This window comes from Lolium perenne, chromosome 6 (assembly GCF_019359855.2).
Source record: "Lolium perenne isolate Kyuss_39 chromosome 6, Kyuss_2.0, whole genome shotgun sequence".
NCBI classification, from domain to species: Eukaryota; Viridiplantae; Streptophyta; class Magnoliopsida; order Poales; family Poaceae; genus Lolium; species Lolium perenne.
In genome coordinates this window covers 56,581,427-56,595,722 of record NC_067249.2, presented here as the reverse complement: position 1 = coordinate 56,595,722, position 14,296 = coordinate 56,581,427, and the positions used below count along the sequence as shown (strand labels likewise).

Here is a 14,296-nt window from a genome sequence, read left to right as displayed (position 1 = left end):
CATTTGTAATATGTTTTGTAAAAGCCATATTTATAGCACTAGCATTAGTACTTCTAGCAAGATTTTGTAGAAACATAATTACTTCAGAAATATTGAAACTATCAAAATCAAAGTCATTATTATCAAAGGTAAAAGGACTATTGTCTTCCAAACTTCGATTTTTTTTAGCATTCTTACCAGAAACAGTTTTAGTGGTTCTAGGAAATTTTGTAGAAGGAGTGGGGACTTTTCCTACACCAATTATTTTATCATTAATAGTAGGTGGTTTGCTAACATTTGTTAACTTAGCATTACTAGTGGTGGTAATGGTACAAACTTTAGTCATACTATTATTTCTAGCAATTTCATCCTCTCTTTCCCACCTAGCATGCAATTAAACCAACGTCCTAACATTGTCATCAAATCTAACTTGAATGGCATTCAAAGTCTTGCTTTATTTAACATCATGAGGCATAACCTCTAGTTTAATAAGTTCAACATCAAGAGCAAGGCTATCAACTTTAGAAGCAAGAACATCAATTTTACCAAACTTTTCCTCAACAGATTTATTAAAAGCAGTTTGTTTACTAATAAAGTCCTTAAGCTTGAATTCAAGATCAGAGGGTGCACTAATATTGTTGTTGTAGGAATTACCATAAAAACTGTCATAACCATTACCATTATTAGAAGGATATGGCCTATAATTGTTACTACCAAAATTATTCCTATAAGCATTGTTGTTAAAATTATTGCTTTTAATGAAGTTCACATCAACATGCTCTTCTTGAGCAACCAAAGAGGCTAAAGGAATATTATTTGGATCAACATGAGCTTTAGTATTAACAAGCATAGACATAATGGTATTAATCTTATCACTCAAGGAAGAGGTTTCTTCAACAGAATTTACCTTCTTACCTTGTGGAGCCCTCTGAGTGTGCCATTCAGAATAATTTATCATCATATCATCAAGGAGTTTTGTTGCAGCCCCCAAAGTGATGGACATAAAGGTACCTCCAGCAGCTGAATCCAGAAGGTTTTTTTGAATAAAAATTCAGTCCTACATATTTTTTTGGATGATCATCCAAGTAGTCAGTCCATGAGTGGGATCGTTCTTTACCAAAGATTTCATTCTTTCCCAAGCTTGAGCAACATGTTCATTATCAAATTGTTTAAATTTCATTATGTCACTTCTCAACAATATAATCTTAGCAGGAGGATAATATTTTCCAATGAAAGCATCTTTGCATTTAACCCAAGAATCAATATTATCTGTAGGCAAAGATAGCGATCAATCTTTAGCTCTCCCTCTCAAAGAGAAAGGAAACGATTTCAGTTTAATAATATCCCGATCTACGTCCTTATACTTTTGCATCTCACAAAGTTCAACAAAATTATTAAGGTGACAAGAAGTATCATCAGTACTAACACTAGAAAATTGCTCTCTCATAACAAGATTTAATGCAGCAGGTTTAATTTCATAGAAAGCTGCTTCAGGAGCAGGTGGAGCAATAGGTGTACAAATGAAACCATTGTTATTTGTGCTAGTAAAGTCACACAATTTAGTGTTCTCGGGATTAGTCATTTTAGCAAGATTAAAACAGAGCAACAGAAATAAAAAACTATGATAGAAACTATTTTTGTGTTTTTGATAAAAAGAAGCAAACAAGACAAAGTAAAATAAACTAAGAAAAACAGTAACAAAGTAAAGAGATTGGAGATGAGAGACTCCCCTTGCAGAAACCCTCTTTCTCCCCGACAACGGCGCCATAAAAGAGCTTGATGTTGTGCAGAGTATGCAGTTGAGAAACCCCAAGAGGAAGGTATGATAAGCACAACAACAAGTTTTCCCTCAGTAAAAAACCAAGGTTTAATCGACCAGTAGGAGAAAGAAATTACTTCTGAAGGTGTTGTTGGCTGACTTTGACAGGGCGCAGTACCGATGTCAGCAACAATGTGGAACCTGCACACAACACAACCAAAATACTTTGCCCCAACTTACAGTGAGGTTGTCAATCTCACTGGTTTGGCTGAAAACAAGGGATTAAACGTATAGTGTGAAAAGAGATATTTGTTTGTATTGAAATAAAGAGAACAAAGCTTTCAGTAAGGAAACATAACAGGTATTTGTAGTAGATGGTTTTATCAGTGTTCACAGTTCACTAGAGGTGTGTCTCTCCATAAAGATAAATAATATGCTGGGTAAAAAAATTACAGCTGGGCATTTGATAGAATAAAAACCATATATGATAAGATGATTACTATGAGATTCATTTGGGCATTACAACAAGATTCATAGACCGTAATCCAACTGCATCTATGACTAATACCCACCCTCAGGATATCATCCGAACAACTTTGGGTATTAAGTTGCAAGCAACATATTATTGCATTAAGTAAAGTGTGTAAAGTAAACAATAGAATTATCTTTGGATAAAGCATTGTTGTTTTCTCCCTGTTAGAAACAACACATCTACAACCTTAGGAGTTAATGTCACTCTCCCAGATTACTAGAGGCATGAACCTACTATCGAGCATAAATAATTCCTCTTGGAGTCACAAGCACATACTTAGCCAGAGCATCTACTAGCAACGGAGAGCATGCAAGATCACAAATAACATATAAATAGGTCTATAATCAACTCAACCATAGTATTCAATATTCATCGGATCCCAGCAAACACAACATGTAGCATTACACAAAGATGATCTTGATCATGATAGGCAGCTCAAAAGATGTAAACATGAAGCATATGGAGGAGAATGCAACCATCTAGCTATTGCTATAGACTCGTAGTCCAGAGATGAACTACTCACACATCACTTTAGAGGCGGGCATGGTGATGAAGAGGCCTCTAGTGATGATCTCCCTCTCCGGCAGGGTGCCGGGAAGAGCTTCAGAACCCTCCCGAACTAGGGTCAATGATGGCGACGGCTACGAAACTTTTCATGGATGGAGGATCGGGTGTTTAGGTTTTTTCCGAGGATGTGAATTTATAGGCGAAAGAGCAAGGTCGGTGGGTGCCCGAGGGGTCCACACCATACGTAGGCGCGACTAGGGGTGGGCCGCGTATAGGGGTGGTGTGGCCACCTCCTGGCTCTTCTCCGTATCCCGTTTGGACTTCGTCTTCGTGACAGTAAAATAGAAACTTCGGTTTTTGTTTCGTCCGATTCCGAGAATATTTCCTGTACAACTTTTCTGAAATACAAAAACAGCAGAAAACAGAAACTGACACTGTGGCATCTTGTTAATAGGTTAGTTCCATAAAATACATAAAATGCCACGAAGTGTAAACAAAACATATAGAAATTGGTGTAAAACAAGCATCTAGCATCAAAAATTATAGATACGTTTGTAACGTATCATCAACACTTGGTGAGATGTTTCAATGAAAGGAGCGAAGAAGAATGTCATAAAGTGGTAGGAGATTCTTCGCAAGTCCGGGAGAATCATCTTCCCTATAGAGAGGGGCAAACTTGTTCTTGTCGGGCTACACTCCATGCTCAAGCCATCATCATTTGAGGCCCTTCCACTAAAGGGGTACCCAAGCACCACGGCAAACGTCCGGAAGTTGGATTTGTACCGCTTGTTGCCGGTCATCCAATGAAACACGTATACCTCCTCTTACAACGTAGCATTGAGGAAGAAACTTTTAACATCCATTTGTTGAAGCTTAAAATCATTGTGAGAAACATATGCCAAAAGGGTACGTATAGACTCGAGTCGAGCAACGGGTGCAATTGTCTCGCCATAATACACGCCTTCAACTTGGGAGTGCCCTTGGGCCACTAATCTTGTCTTACTGCGGATGAAGATCCCATGCTCATCTTGCTTATTTTTAAGATCCATTTGGTGCCGATAACATTGCGGCAATTGCTAGGCCTATCTACTAAGGTCCACACCCTTGTTCCTCTTGAAGTTGTTCAATTCTTCATGCATTGCGTTCACCCAATCCGGGTCTTCAAGAGCTTCATACAATTTTTGGGGCTCTACCATAGATATGAAGGCATGATGTTCGGTAAAATTGGCCAATTGCTTGCGGGTAGTGACCCTTCCTCTAACATTTAGGGAATATCTGTGTAGTACTCTCCCTTACATAGCTAAGACTGATGAAGGATAGTGAGCCTCCCTCGAATTGGAGAACATGATGAAGGAGCTTGAACTGCGTCGAAGATCCCGTAGCCGAGACTTCAACTTAAAAAGGTGTGGTAATGCTTGAGTATGAACAAAATATTTTAATAAGTTGAAATAAAAAACCCGCATATCATTTTAGGAAGGTGAAAACTGGAAAGTTCTTTTGGCTACCGAGCTCCAGCGCTCTCGTCATTTTAAGAAAATTAAAAATCATTTTTAGAAGTTATCAATCAATGTGAAAGTAATTTCGAAGATTGTTAATGATACATCTCACAATCATGCAAAATCTCAGCTCATTTTTTTGTGCCAGACAAATATGACAAAATCTGGACATCTCTGGAGATTTGAAAATGAACTAATATATACAATTTTGTCATTTTTGTGTAGCTTAAAATATAAAGTATTGGAAATTGATATTTTGCATGCATAGGATACATCATTGACTATATACGGATTTTTTTCTTCTAATTTTTTGAAACTTGAAAATATGATTTTTGATATTTGTTGAAAAACAAGATCGCTGGTGTTCATGCACACCAAATCTCCGTTGACGTGAAACCACTCAATTGAGTAGTTTTTCAGTACTTTCTCCGATCCATATTACTTGATGCTAAAATAGATATATCTACAACTAAAATATGTGTAGATACATCTATCTATATTAGTGTGTGGGGGAGTAAAATATTCGGACAAACTCGTGGATCTGACATGGTGCCCGTAGTGACCAATTTTGAAAATAAAAAGGCAAATTTGGAATGGAGGCGTGCCGTTTGATCTCCTCTCAGCGTTTAGTACCTCGTCTCTCCCAGATCTCCGCCGCACCGCACACGCTCCTCCCCCGCTCCCAAATTTCAAATTCGCCCACGCTCCCCTCCCATTCCGTCCGCCTCCTCGCCGAAACCCTAACCGCCGCCGCCGCCATGGGGGGCTCGCACAGCCGGGAGGACCTCGACTTCACCGACTCCGACGACGACGACTCCGCCTCCCGCGCCTCCGACGCCTCCTCCGACTACTCCACCCCTCCCCCCGCCTCCGCCTCCAAGGCAGCTAGGCTGCCCACCCCCGCCTCCATCGACGCCATCGACACCCACCTCCGCAACCTCCACCTCAAGTACTCCGACCCCATCTCCCCCAACCCCAGCCCCACCCCCAACCCCACCGCCGCCCTCAACGCCGTCAAGCTCTACCTCCACATCGGCGGCTCCACCCCCGCCGCGCGCTGGGTGATCTCCGACCGCCTCGCCGCCGCGTCCTTCATCCGCTCGGGCGACCCCTCCTCCTCCTCCGACGACGACGAGCCCGCCGGGCCCTGGTGCCTCGCCGTGGGCTCCAAGATCCGGGCCAGGGTCGGGCCCGAGCTGCAGCTCAAGACCTTCCCCGCGCAGCGCCGCGTCGACTTCGTCGCCGACGGCGTCTGGGCGCTCAAGTTCCTGCACGCCGACGGCTACGGCGACTTCACCACGAAATACCACAGCTGCCTCTTCGAGAACAGCTACGGCGTCGCCGCCACGGACGAGGGCCGCGCCAAGGTGTTCGGGAAGGACTTCGCGGCGTGGGCGCGCCCGGAGTTCGGGGACGAGTCCATATGGGAGGACGCCACCGACGCCTTCTCGCCAGGCCCCAAGGGCGGCGGCAGCCCGATGCCTGCGCGGAGCCCGATGCTGCGGCCTCTCATGGAGGATTTCAGGGAGTTTGAGGAGCCCGTGGAGGACGATGGTGGTGGTGGCATACAGAGCCTCGCTCTGGGCGCGCTGGACAACAGCTTCCTTGTTGGGGATGCAGGGATTCATGTGGTGAAGAATTTCGAGCATGGCATACATGGGAAGGGCGTCTCTGTCAAGATCTCCGGAGGGGGAACAAACTTCACCACACCCAAGAAGGCGCTTCTGATGCGTGCCGAGACAAACATGCTCCTGATGAGCCCAGCAACCGATGGGAAGCCGCACGCCAAGGGGGTGCATCAGCTTGACATTGAGACCGGGAGGGTGGTCTCGCAGTGGAAGTTCGGCAAGGATGGGGCAGACATTAATATGAGGGATATCACCAACGACAGCAAGGGTGCGCAGATGGATGCGTCGGAGTCCACCTTCTTGGGACTGGATGACAACCGATTGTGCCGCTGGGATATGAGGGACCGCCATGGGATCGTGCAGAACTTGGCGAATTCGATGGAGTCCCCAGTGTTGGAATGGACCCAGGGCCATCAGTTCACCAGGGGGACTAACTTCCAGTGCTTTGCATCTACTGGTGATGGGTCCATTGTTGTTGGCTCACTGGATGGTAAAATTCGTTTGTACTCAAAGAGCTCTATGAGGATGGCAAAGACGGCCTTCCCAGGGCTGGGTTCGCCAATTACTCATGTGGATGTCACTTATGACGGGAAGTGGATACTCGGGACAACGGATTCTTACCTTATTCTCATCTGCACCATTTTCATCGACAAGGATGGGAAGGAGAAGACCGGATTTGGTGGAAGGATGGGGAACAGGATTGCTGCCCCGAGATTGCTCAAGCTCAGCCCACTGCACTCTCATCTTGCAGGGGACAACAGCAAGTTCCGTGAGGGCAGGTTCTCATGGGTCAGTACATTTTAACACTTTCTATTGTGAATTCCTGTTCAAATTTACTTACTGTTTCATTATAGGAAGAGTTGAATACTTCTAGTAGATAAATGTTATGTTGCATTTAGTAGGGATTAATCACTTGACTTGAAGTGATACCATTTGATAGCTTCAATATTCGTAACTACCAATTTTATGATCTGTGCCCGCACATCTTGTGGTTATGCTGTGTAGAAAAGTTTTCAGTCACACATGGTGCTAGATTCTGTATTGTGGCTTCTGCTTGTGACATTTAGGATTTGTTCCTTTATGTTGACTTTCTTTTGACTATTATAGGTCATGTATACTACATTTCATATTTGTGGAGGGCATTTTTTTGTTAATACTGTCAGCTCTAAAAGTTCCATATGCTACCTTGCTTTTGGTCTGTATCAGACCTCCATTATTGACACTAGCAAATGGTTAAGGACCAGCAAGCTGGTTTGACATTTTGTAGAAATTGAAAATTTGTCACCACAGTCAAACTTACTACATGGCTGGCAGAATAGTGTAGCTACTGCAAATACATACCATTTTACCTTTACTTTCCTTTTGAATCTCTTAGTACTTCTTGTTATCTACAGTGTCCAGTTTTGAGATTTGAGGATGACACGCTGTCCATTTTTTATAGTGTATGTAAATCTGGGCTATGATTTGTGTGTATTGCATCATGGTTGAGCTACTTAGGGAATTATTAGCAATTACGCATTAGTAAACTCTATTACCTTTGTTGATAGATCATAGTAGTTATCTCTACAGTTCTATAATATTTCAGTCGAGCTGCTTTGGAAAGGTTAGCAATTACTCATTAGTGACCTTGAGGATTACTTTTGTTGATGGTTGCCTCTGCTTCTTTAGAATTACGTGATATTCTTTCACTATAAGCACATGGCAACAAAGCTTTTCTTCTAGCTATCAATAGCTTAAAGGGCCATCTTTTGTATTAAGAATATCTGCTGCCGCACTTAACATTGTGCTTGCATTTACTATCAAGTACCAGCCGCTCATCTAGTAATCATGCAGGTCACTGAGAATGGAAAGCAGGAGAGGCATCTCGTCACGACGGTGGGAAAGTACAGCGTGGTGTGGAACTTCCTTCAGGTGAAGAACAGCCACCACGAGTGCTACCAAAACCAGGAAGGCCTCAAGAGCTGCTACTGCTATAAGGTGATCCCCAAGGATGAGTCCATCGTGGCCAGCCGCTTCATGCACGAGAAGTACGACACGAGCGACTGCCCAGAGGCACCGCTGGTCGTGGCGACACCCATGAAGGTCACCTCCTTCAGCGTATCTAGCCAGAGGTAGCTCCGTGCTGCCTGCTGTCTCTGGTGTTTCTTCAGTCAGTTTCGTTGCCGTGTTGTCATGTTACTCTGACTTGCGGATTTGGACTCTCAAGCGTGGTGATGACTATCTATTTAGTCATGGATTGTGACTGGATCAGTAATTCTATGGATTGCTAGTAGAACTATTTTACAACAGTGATGACTTGCACTAGATTGACTTTGAACTTCTTTTCTGGAGTGAAGGATTAGTAATTTTAACTCCTTTTTAAGGAGTTGGGTATTTTTTTTTAAGTCTGCAAATGTGTTGTATTCATCTGTCTGTGTGTTTTAGTTTGATGCCCCAGGCCCATTGGCAATGTGGACGCTATACTCTTCTGGTTGAAGTTGGATTGTTCCATTTGTGGTTGGTCCCTATGAAATAACATATTGCAGCTGGGCTAGTTACTGCTTGGGCACAAAATGTGTTCACAAGGTGTGGAATTGCGGATCATTATGTTGGTTCTTCAGTTACAATGAGTTCATGTAAAAAATTACAGTGGTGATTCAGACCCTCAAAAGAACAGAATACTGCTGTATGGTACTTAACTCCACAAACCATTCTTTGGGTATGTTTGCACTGAAACTATTACAGGTGAAAGTCTCAGCCCCTTAATTTGGTCCTTCAGTTGGAGACCAAACTGTTTCATCAGAAATTGTTGCGACTAGCAAAGACATGTTGCTTCCTGATCTTCTGCCCCTGGTAACTTTATGGCCCAGTCCATTATGAATAATAATGTAAATCTACTATGTCACCCTATGGGCTATTTGGTATGCTCGACGGAAGATACTCCATGAAGACGAGTACCAGAGCCCGCTATCGACACACTTATTCATTGAGAACTATTTGCGAGAGCTGTCCATTGTGAGCTCGAGCAAGATGAGTGTGAAGGGGTCACTGAAGAAATAACCGAAGTGGATCCCGCTGGCGGAGGGCTGTGTGAAGCTCAATGTTGATGCACCGACTGTGAAATCCGGCCCTGATGGAGCGGTGGGAGTTGTTTGTCGAGCGGAGAATGGTGACTTCTTGGGAGCATCGAGCCTTACCATCAAGGGCGTCTCCAATCCCAATATTGGAGGCCATGACGTGTAGGGAAGCTCTGGCGCTGGCCCAAGATTTACAACAACAGAGGGTTACGGTAGCTTTGGACTGTCTACCGGTGGTAAATCATTTAGCCAGAGATTATGCAGGAAACTATACCATGGTACTACGTGAAATAAAAGAGCTGGCGAGTCTCTTGGTGGAGGCCTCGTTCAGACACGAAAATAGAGCTTCTAATTGCGAAGCGCATAGGCTAGCACGATCAGCTGTTTCCGCTGAAGTTGGACGTCGGGTTTGGCTTTTGGAGCCACCTGATGGTCTTTCTATTGTAAACAATGTTTTGAATCAATAAAGTGATATGCTTCCCCTCAAAAGAAAAAAACTTAAAGGCAGTAACGAGAGCAAGAAGAGTTAGACGAAAATGCAGAGGTATACTAGGCTTGAGCAGTCAAAGGAATGATCATAATTTACATCCAGGAGGACGGACAGAGAGCTAATGTCGCATTGCATATACTGTATGAACTAGTAATCAACCTAGTAAACAGCAAATAACTAGATCCAGAACGCTACGGGTGAGAAACTGCCGGTGTACTTAGGCACTGGACAGGAGCTGGTGCTGCGGTCGATGATCTGCAGCTCCCCCTTACGAGAGTACCTGAGGCGAAACGTGGTGATCTGCAGCTCTCCCTCGACAGAATCCACAAGGCAGAACCTGGCATTGCCCATGCAGGTGAGAGTAGGCTCCAGATGCTGCTCCTCGTTCCACAGCTTGTCCTTGGCCGTCTTCCAGTCCAGCTGCTCAGCTGTGCCGCCGGTGCTACGGGAGGGGACCTGGCAGGTGCCGATGTAGCCGTCCAGGTCGAGCCCAACCCATGCGTCCAGGTCGCTGTCGAAGTATCCCTGACCCTCGAAGGGCAGCTCCCAGTCCCCATGGAAGCTCCATCCACTACCACTACCGTTACCGGCGTCGAAGGAGAAGATGCGGCTGAAGCTAGAGGAGACGAAGACGGTGCGACCGTCTGGGTGCACGGCGTAGGAGTTTATCACTTCGCCCTCGGTGAAGGGCAACGGCGCGACGCTCCTCCAGGACCAGTCCCTGCTCGGGATCAGAGAGCTGCTGCATGGCCACGGGTGCTGCTTGGCAGAGGAGGAGGAGGAGGAGGAGGAGGAGGAGGAGGAGGAGGAGGAGGAGGAGGACATCACCTCGACGCAATGAGGCCGGTCCCCGCAGTGCCCAAACGCGTAAAGCTTTTCGGCGGCAGGGACGACCAAGATGTCTAGGCCGTTGAGTAGCGCGTCCGGCAGGGGAGGACCCACGGCCAGTGCTGCCGTGTCCGTGTCGTAGGCGAGGGTGGCGGGGTGCTGGTTGCTGACGGCGATGATGCGGCTGCCCAGGGAGGTGAAGAACATGCGGTAATTTGGCGCGGGTGAGGCTAGACGGAGGAGAGGGGGGTCGCTGAGGTCAAGGCGGATGTCGCCGTCGTCGTCGATCTTGCGGATGGTGTAGCCCTGGTTCCAGTCGTCCAGCACCAGATACAGGTGCTTCTGCTTGCGCTTCTGCGACTTCACGCTTGGCTGCCCTTGCGCCGCCTGCACCTGCCACCGCTTACCTCCGACTGTCGTGGTATCGTCACGGCATATGCTATAGGGTGGCTAATCGAAGTGGTTCCTGAGGGATCTCACGGCGGTATCCGGATGCGGGTATGGGCACGAGCGACACGGCGACGTACCCAGGTTCGAGGCCCTCCGATGGAGGTAAAACCTCTACTCCTGCTATGAGTGTATATGATGATCACACAGTACAATGGTGCTCCTAGAGCTGTGTCCGGCTGCTCCTGGGAGGCTAAGGGAGATGATGGTCTCTCTCTCAGGGCAGCGCTAAGGGTGGAATGAAGTGAGAATGATCGATCCCCTGCACGAGAGGGGGTAGTGCGGCTTATATAGGCACCGGCACTTTACATATAAGGCCGTATAGTTTACTGGCCGGCTTGGCCGGCTCCGGCTTCCGCTCCTTCCCGAGGCGGTGACGTCAGGAGCCGTTGAGGCGTCGTGGCCTGTCCCATCCGGCTGCCACGGTCAGCGGTATGGAGAGGAGGTGTCCCTGTCGCCGTCGCCCATCGTAGCGCACGGATCGTCGTAAGCCCGACGGCTGTCCGGCGCGTGGCACTATTGCTCCACGGTGCCCGCGCTTTACGGAAGATGGAGTCAGCGTGGACTTTAGGAACCCGGATCACCAACCCGGTTCCTTCCGATTGCAAGACTCGCCACCTCGAGTCGGTCCGAGGTCTGGACCCCGATCGGATATGGCTTGTAGAAGCCGGCCCAGCCTACGACATTGGCGGCCGTAGCTAGGCCGACTAGGACCTAGAGCCAGCCGGCTTCCGGACCAGCCGGCCACGGCGCCCCCGGCTGCACCTCAGCCGGCCTTTGCCGCGAGCCGGCCGGTGGCCAGCCGGCTGCTCCGCGTCCATTGCCCTACCCGGTCTTCCCCGACATTAGCCCCGAAGCTGGCAAGGTCCTGCGTTTAGAAGGACCTAGGCAGGTTTTCCTGGCTTCTCGAATATATTTGACGGCACTTGGAGGGGCCGATTGAGAATTTCCATTCAGCCGGCTGCGCCCTCATCCGGCTCGTTCCTGCCGGCTGCTTCTAGCCGGCCGCTTTTTACACTTGTATAGCTTTCGTTTTCTCGCAAGTTTTGGTGGCGTCTCCGCCTTGTTGATGACTTTTGGTCCGAGTTGAACTTATTGTCCGGCTCCGGCTTGCGGCGCGCCGGAGTCTCCGCCGCCTCGGGTCCTGCACCCGACTTGACCGGTCTGACGCCTGGCTCTGCGGTCGGTTCGTCTGGTCACATCAATGTTCCTCCGGATCCGGTGCGGTAGTGGGGAACGTGGTGTGGCCGTTTTCGGTAACCGCTGCCGTCGTGGGGGTAGTTAAGGCCGCAGTAAATCCCGATCGTGGCCCACGATCGCCACGTGGCCGCGCAACTGGCGCGTCAGGCGGCTATAAATGCCCCCGGTAGCGGTACCGAGGCGCCCTTCTTCTTCCTCGCGCTCTTCGTCCTCCCGCTCAAGCTCTCTCCTTTCTTCGCTCGAGCGTTCCGCCGCACGCCAACACTTCTTCTCCAAAAAACCTCCTGGCGAACTCCGGCGAGCAGCTGCCCCGACGTTCTCCCGCCGGGCCGCCGCCGCCACTCCACCAAACCGGCGCCACGGGGCCGCGCGTTTCCACGGAGCGTCCTCAGCCGCCGTCGTCGCCGCCACCGTCGCAAGGCTCTTCGTCGCCGTTTCGCCTCTCGTGGTCAACTTCTTCCTCTTCCTCGACAATGGCCTCCGCCAGCGGATCGTGGAGGGGCTCATACATGCGGGAGGACGACATCGAGCGGCTGGTGCGCCTCCGCCGGATCCCGTCGGCGGTGGTCTGGCGGGCGCCCGGCGAGGAGACGGAGCCCGAGCCGCAGCCCGGCGAGCGTGTCGTCTTCGGCGCGCATCTTGATCGCGGGCTGGGCCTGCCGGCTTCAACCTTCTTCCGGCAGTTCCTCGACAACTTCGGCCTGCAGCCGCACCACCTGCCGGCCAACGCGTGCGTCCTCCTCAGCTGCTTCGTGGCGTTCATGGAGGCCTACGCCGGCTTGTGGCCAGACATCGACTTCTGGAGCCGGCTGTTCTACTTGAAGGCGCAAACCACCGAGGGCCGCCTGTGGGCCTGCGGCGCCGCCTCGATCTACACCCGGCCTGGTACGCCCTTCCCCAAGATCCCCACCGTTGACTCGGTGAAGAACTGGCAGATGTCGTTCTTCTACGTGCGCAACGAGGGGCAGCTCGTCGACCGGATCAACCTGCCGGAGTTCAATCCGGCTCCTCCAGTCGGCCGGATCAACTGGAGCTACAACGCCCGCACGTCGGATCCGGACGCCGAGGTGAACCAGCTCTGGGACTTCCTGGGGGCAGCCGTCGAGAACGGGCTGACTGCCGAGGACCTCCTCTGCACCATCGCTGAGCGCCGGGTGCTGCCGCTCCAGAGGCGTACCCACAAAATCGGGCACATGTCCGGCCGGTTCGACCCGAACCGGACGTCCAAGGCGGTGCTCTCCAAGGCCCAGGTGGCCAGCCGGGTGAATAACATCACCAAGGCAAACATGCCGGACGACTGGAACTACGGGCTGGCGCCCCGCGACAGGGACCACCCGCCCGAACGGGTAAGCTTTGTGTTTTCACCGGCTTCCGGCTTGCGGCTGCGAGGCCGACTTCCTTTTGCTTTTGCCGACTTCCGGCTTGTTGTTTGCTCATGCTTTTTCTGTCTTTCTAGCTTTTTGAGCGCCAGAACGCCGAGGACGGCGACCTGGCGACGAGGAGGTGGACGCCGGATCACGTCGATCCGGCTGATCAAGCCGGCGACCAGGCCGGCGACGACGACCTGCTGCAGGCGCCTGATCTAGGCGGCCAGGGGGAGCACAATCCGCCCCCTTCACCGGAGCAGCAGGAGGACGAGGAGCCGGCGACGTCCGGCACGGGGCCGATCCCGGCCGTGCCTCTGCGCGCGAGGCCGCCAAGCTCCACGGCGACTTCGGCGCGCCAGGGGAAGAAGCGGGCCAGCGAGCCCCGCTCCACTGCTGCCTTGGAGGCGAAGGCGAAGAAGCTCCGCCGGCAGCAGCCGAAGAAGGTTCCGGAGCAGGCCGTGTGAGTTTTCTTTCTCTTTCTTGTTTGATTCCTTTTCTTTCCTTACTTTTTATGCTTATCTTCTCCTTGTTTGTCCGGCTAGGGCCCCCATCAGGTTTGCCCAGGGCGGCGGCTCCCGGCAGGCTCCGCGCGTCGCGTCGCCGCCTCTGCGCCAAAGGAGGGAGCCGACGCCGCAGCCTTCATCGCGCGCTCTACGCCGCCGCCGCCTGCGGGTGCTGCGCCTTCCGCAGGGCGCCTTCTTCGCCGTGCCGCTGGCCTCAGCGCTCGATCGCGGCACGCGGGCCGAGCCGACGCGGCAGCCGACGCCGGATGACATGTTCCCGCGCCGGACACGTCTTGGACCCGACCGGCGGGGCGGGCGGGGCATGCCGCCTTCAACCGGAGCCGGAGCCGGCAGAGCTGCACCGTCCGCGACTGGAGCCGGAGCCGGCGGGGCCGCGCCGCCTGCGACCGGAGCCGGCACCCCGCCAAGTGTGGTGGTGCTGGATGAGAGCCCGGAGGGGGCACCTCAGGTGCCGGAGACGGCGGCACCGACTGGGCCATCTGC

The 14,296-nt window shown here is 50.4% G+C and overlaps 2 protein-coding genes across 2 annotated transcripts; one reads left to right on the top strand and one right to left on the bottom strand.

Annotated features, from left to right (window-relative positions):
• Positions 1 to 4,940: 4,940 nt before the first annotated feature.
• LOC127308061 (protein CYPRO4) lies at positions 4,941 to 8,391 on the top strand. The gene is made up of 2 exons (XM_051338823.2): positions 4,941 to 6,690; positions 7,735 to 8,391. Exons 1-2 carry the CDS (start codon positions 5,032 to 5,034, stop codon positions 8,014 to 8,016), a joined length of 1,941 nt encoding a protein of 646 aa, XP_051194783.1. The 5' UTR covers positions 4,941 to 5,031; the 3' UTR covers positions 8,017 to 8,391.
• Positions 8,392 to 9,555: 1,164 nt separating this feature from the next.
• On the bottom strand, positions 9,556 to 14,292 carry LOC127310498 (uncharacterized). The gene is made up of 2 exons (XM_071822154.1): positions 14,257 to 14,292; positions 9,556 to 10,668 (listed from the first exon to the last, which is right to left on the bottom strand). The coding sequence occupies exons 1-2, from the start codon at positions 14,290 to 14,292 to the stop codon at positions 9,625 to 9,627; spliced, it is 1,080 nt and encodes a 359-aa protein (XP_071678255.1). The 3' UTR covers positions 9,556 to 9,624.
• Positions 14,293 to 14,296: the final 4 nt, after the last annotated feature.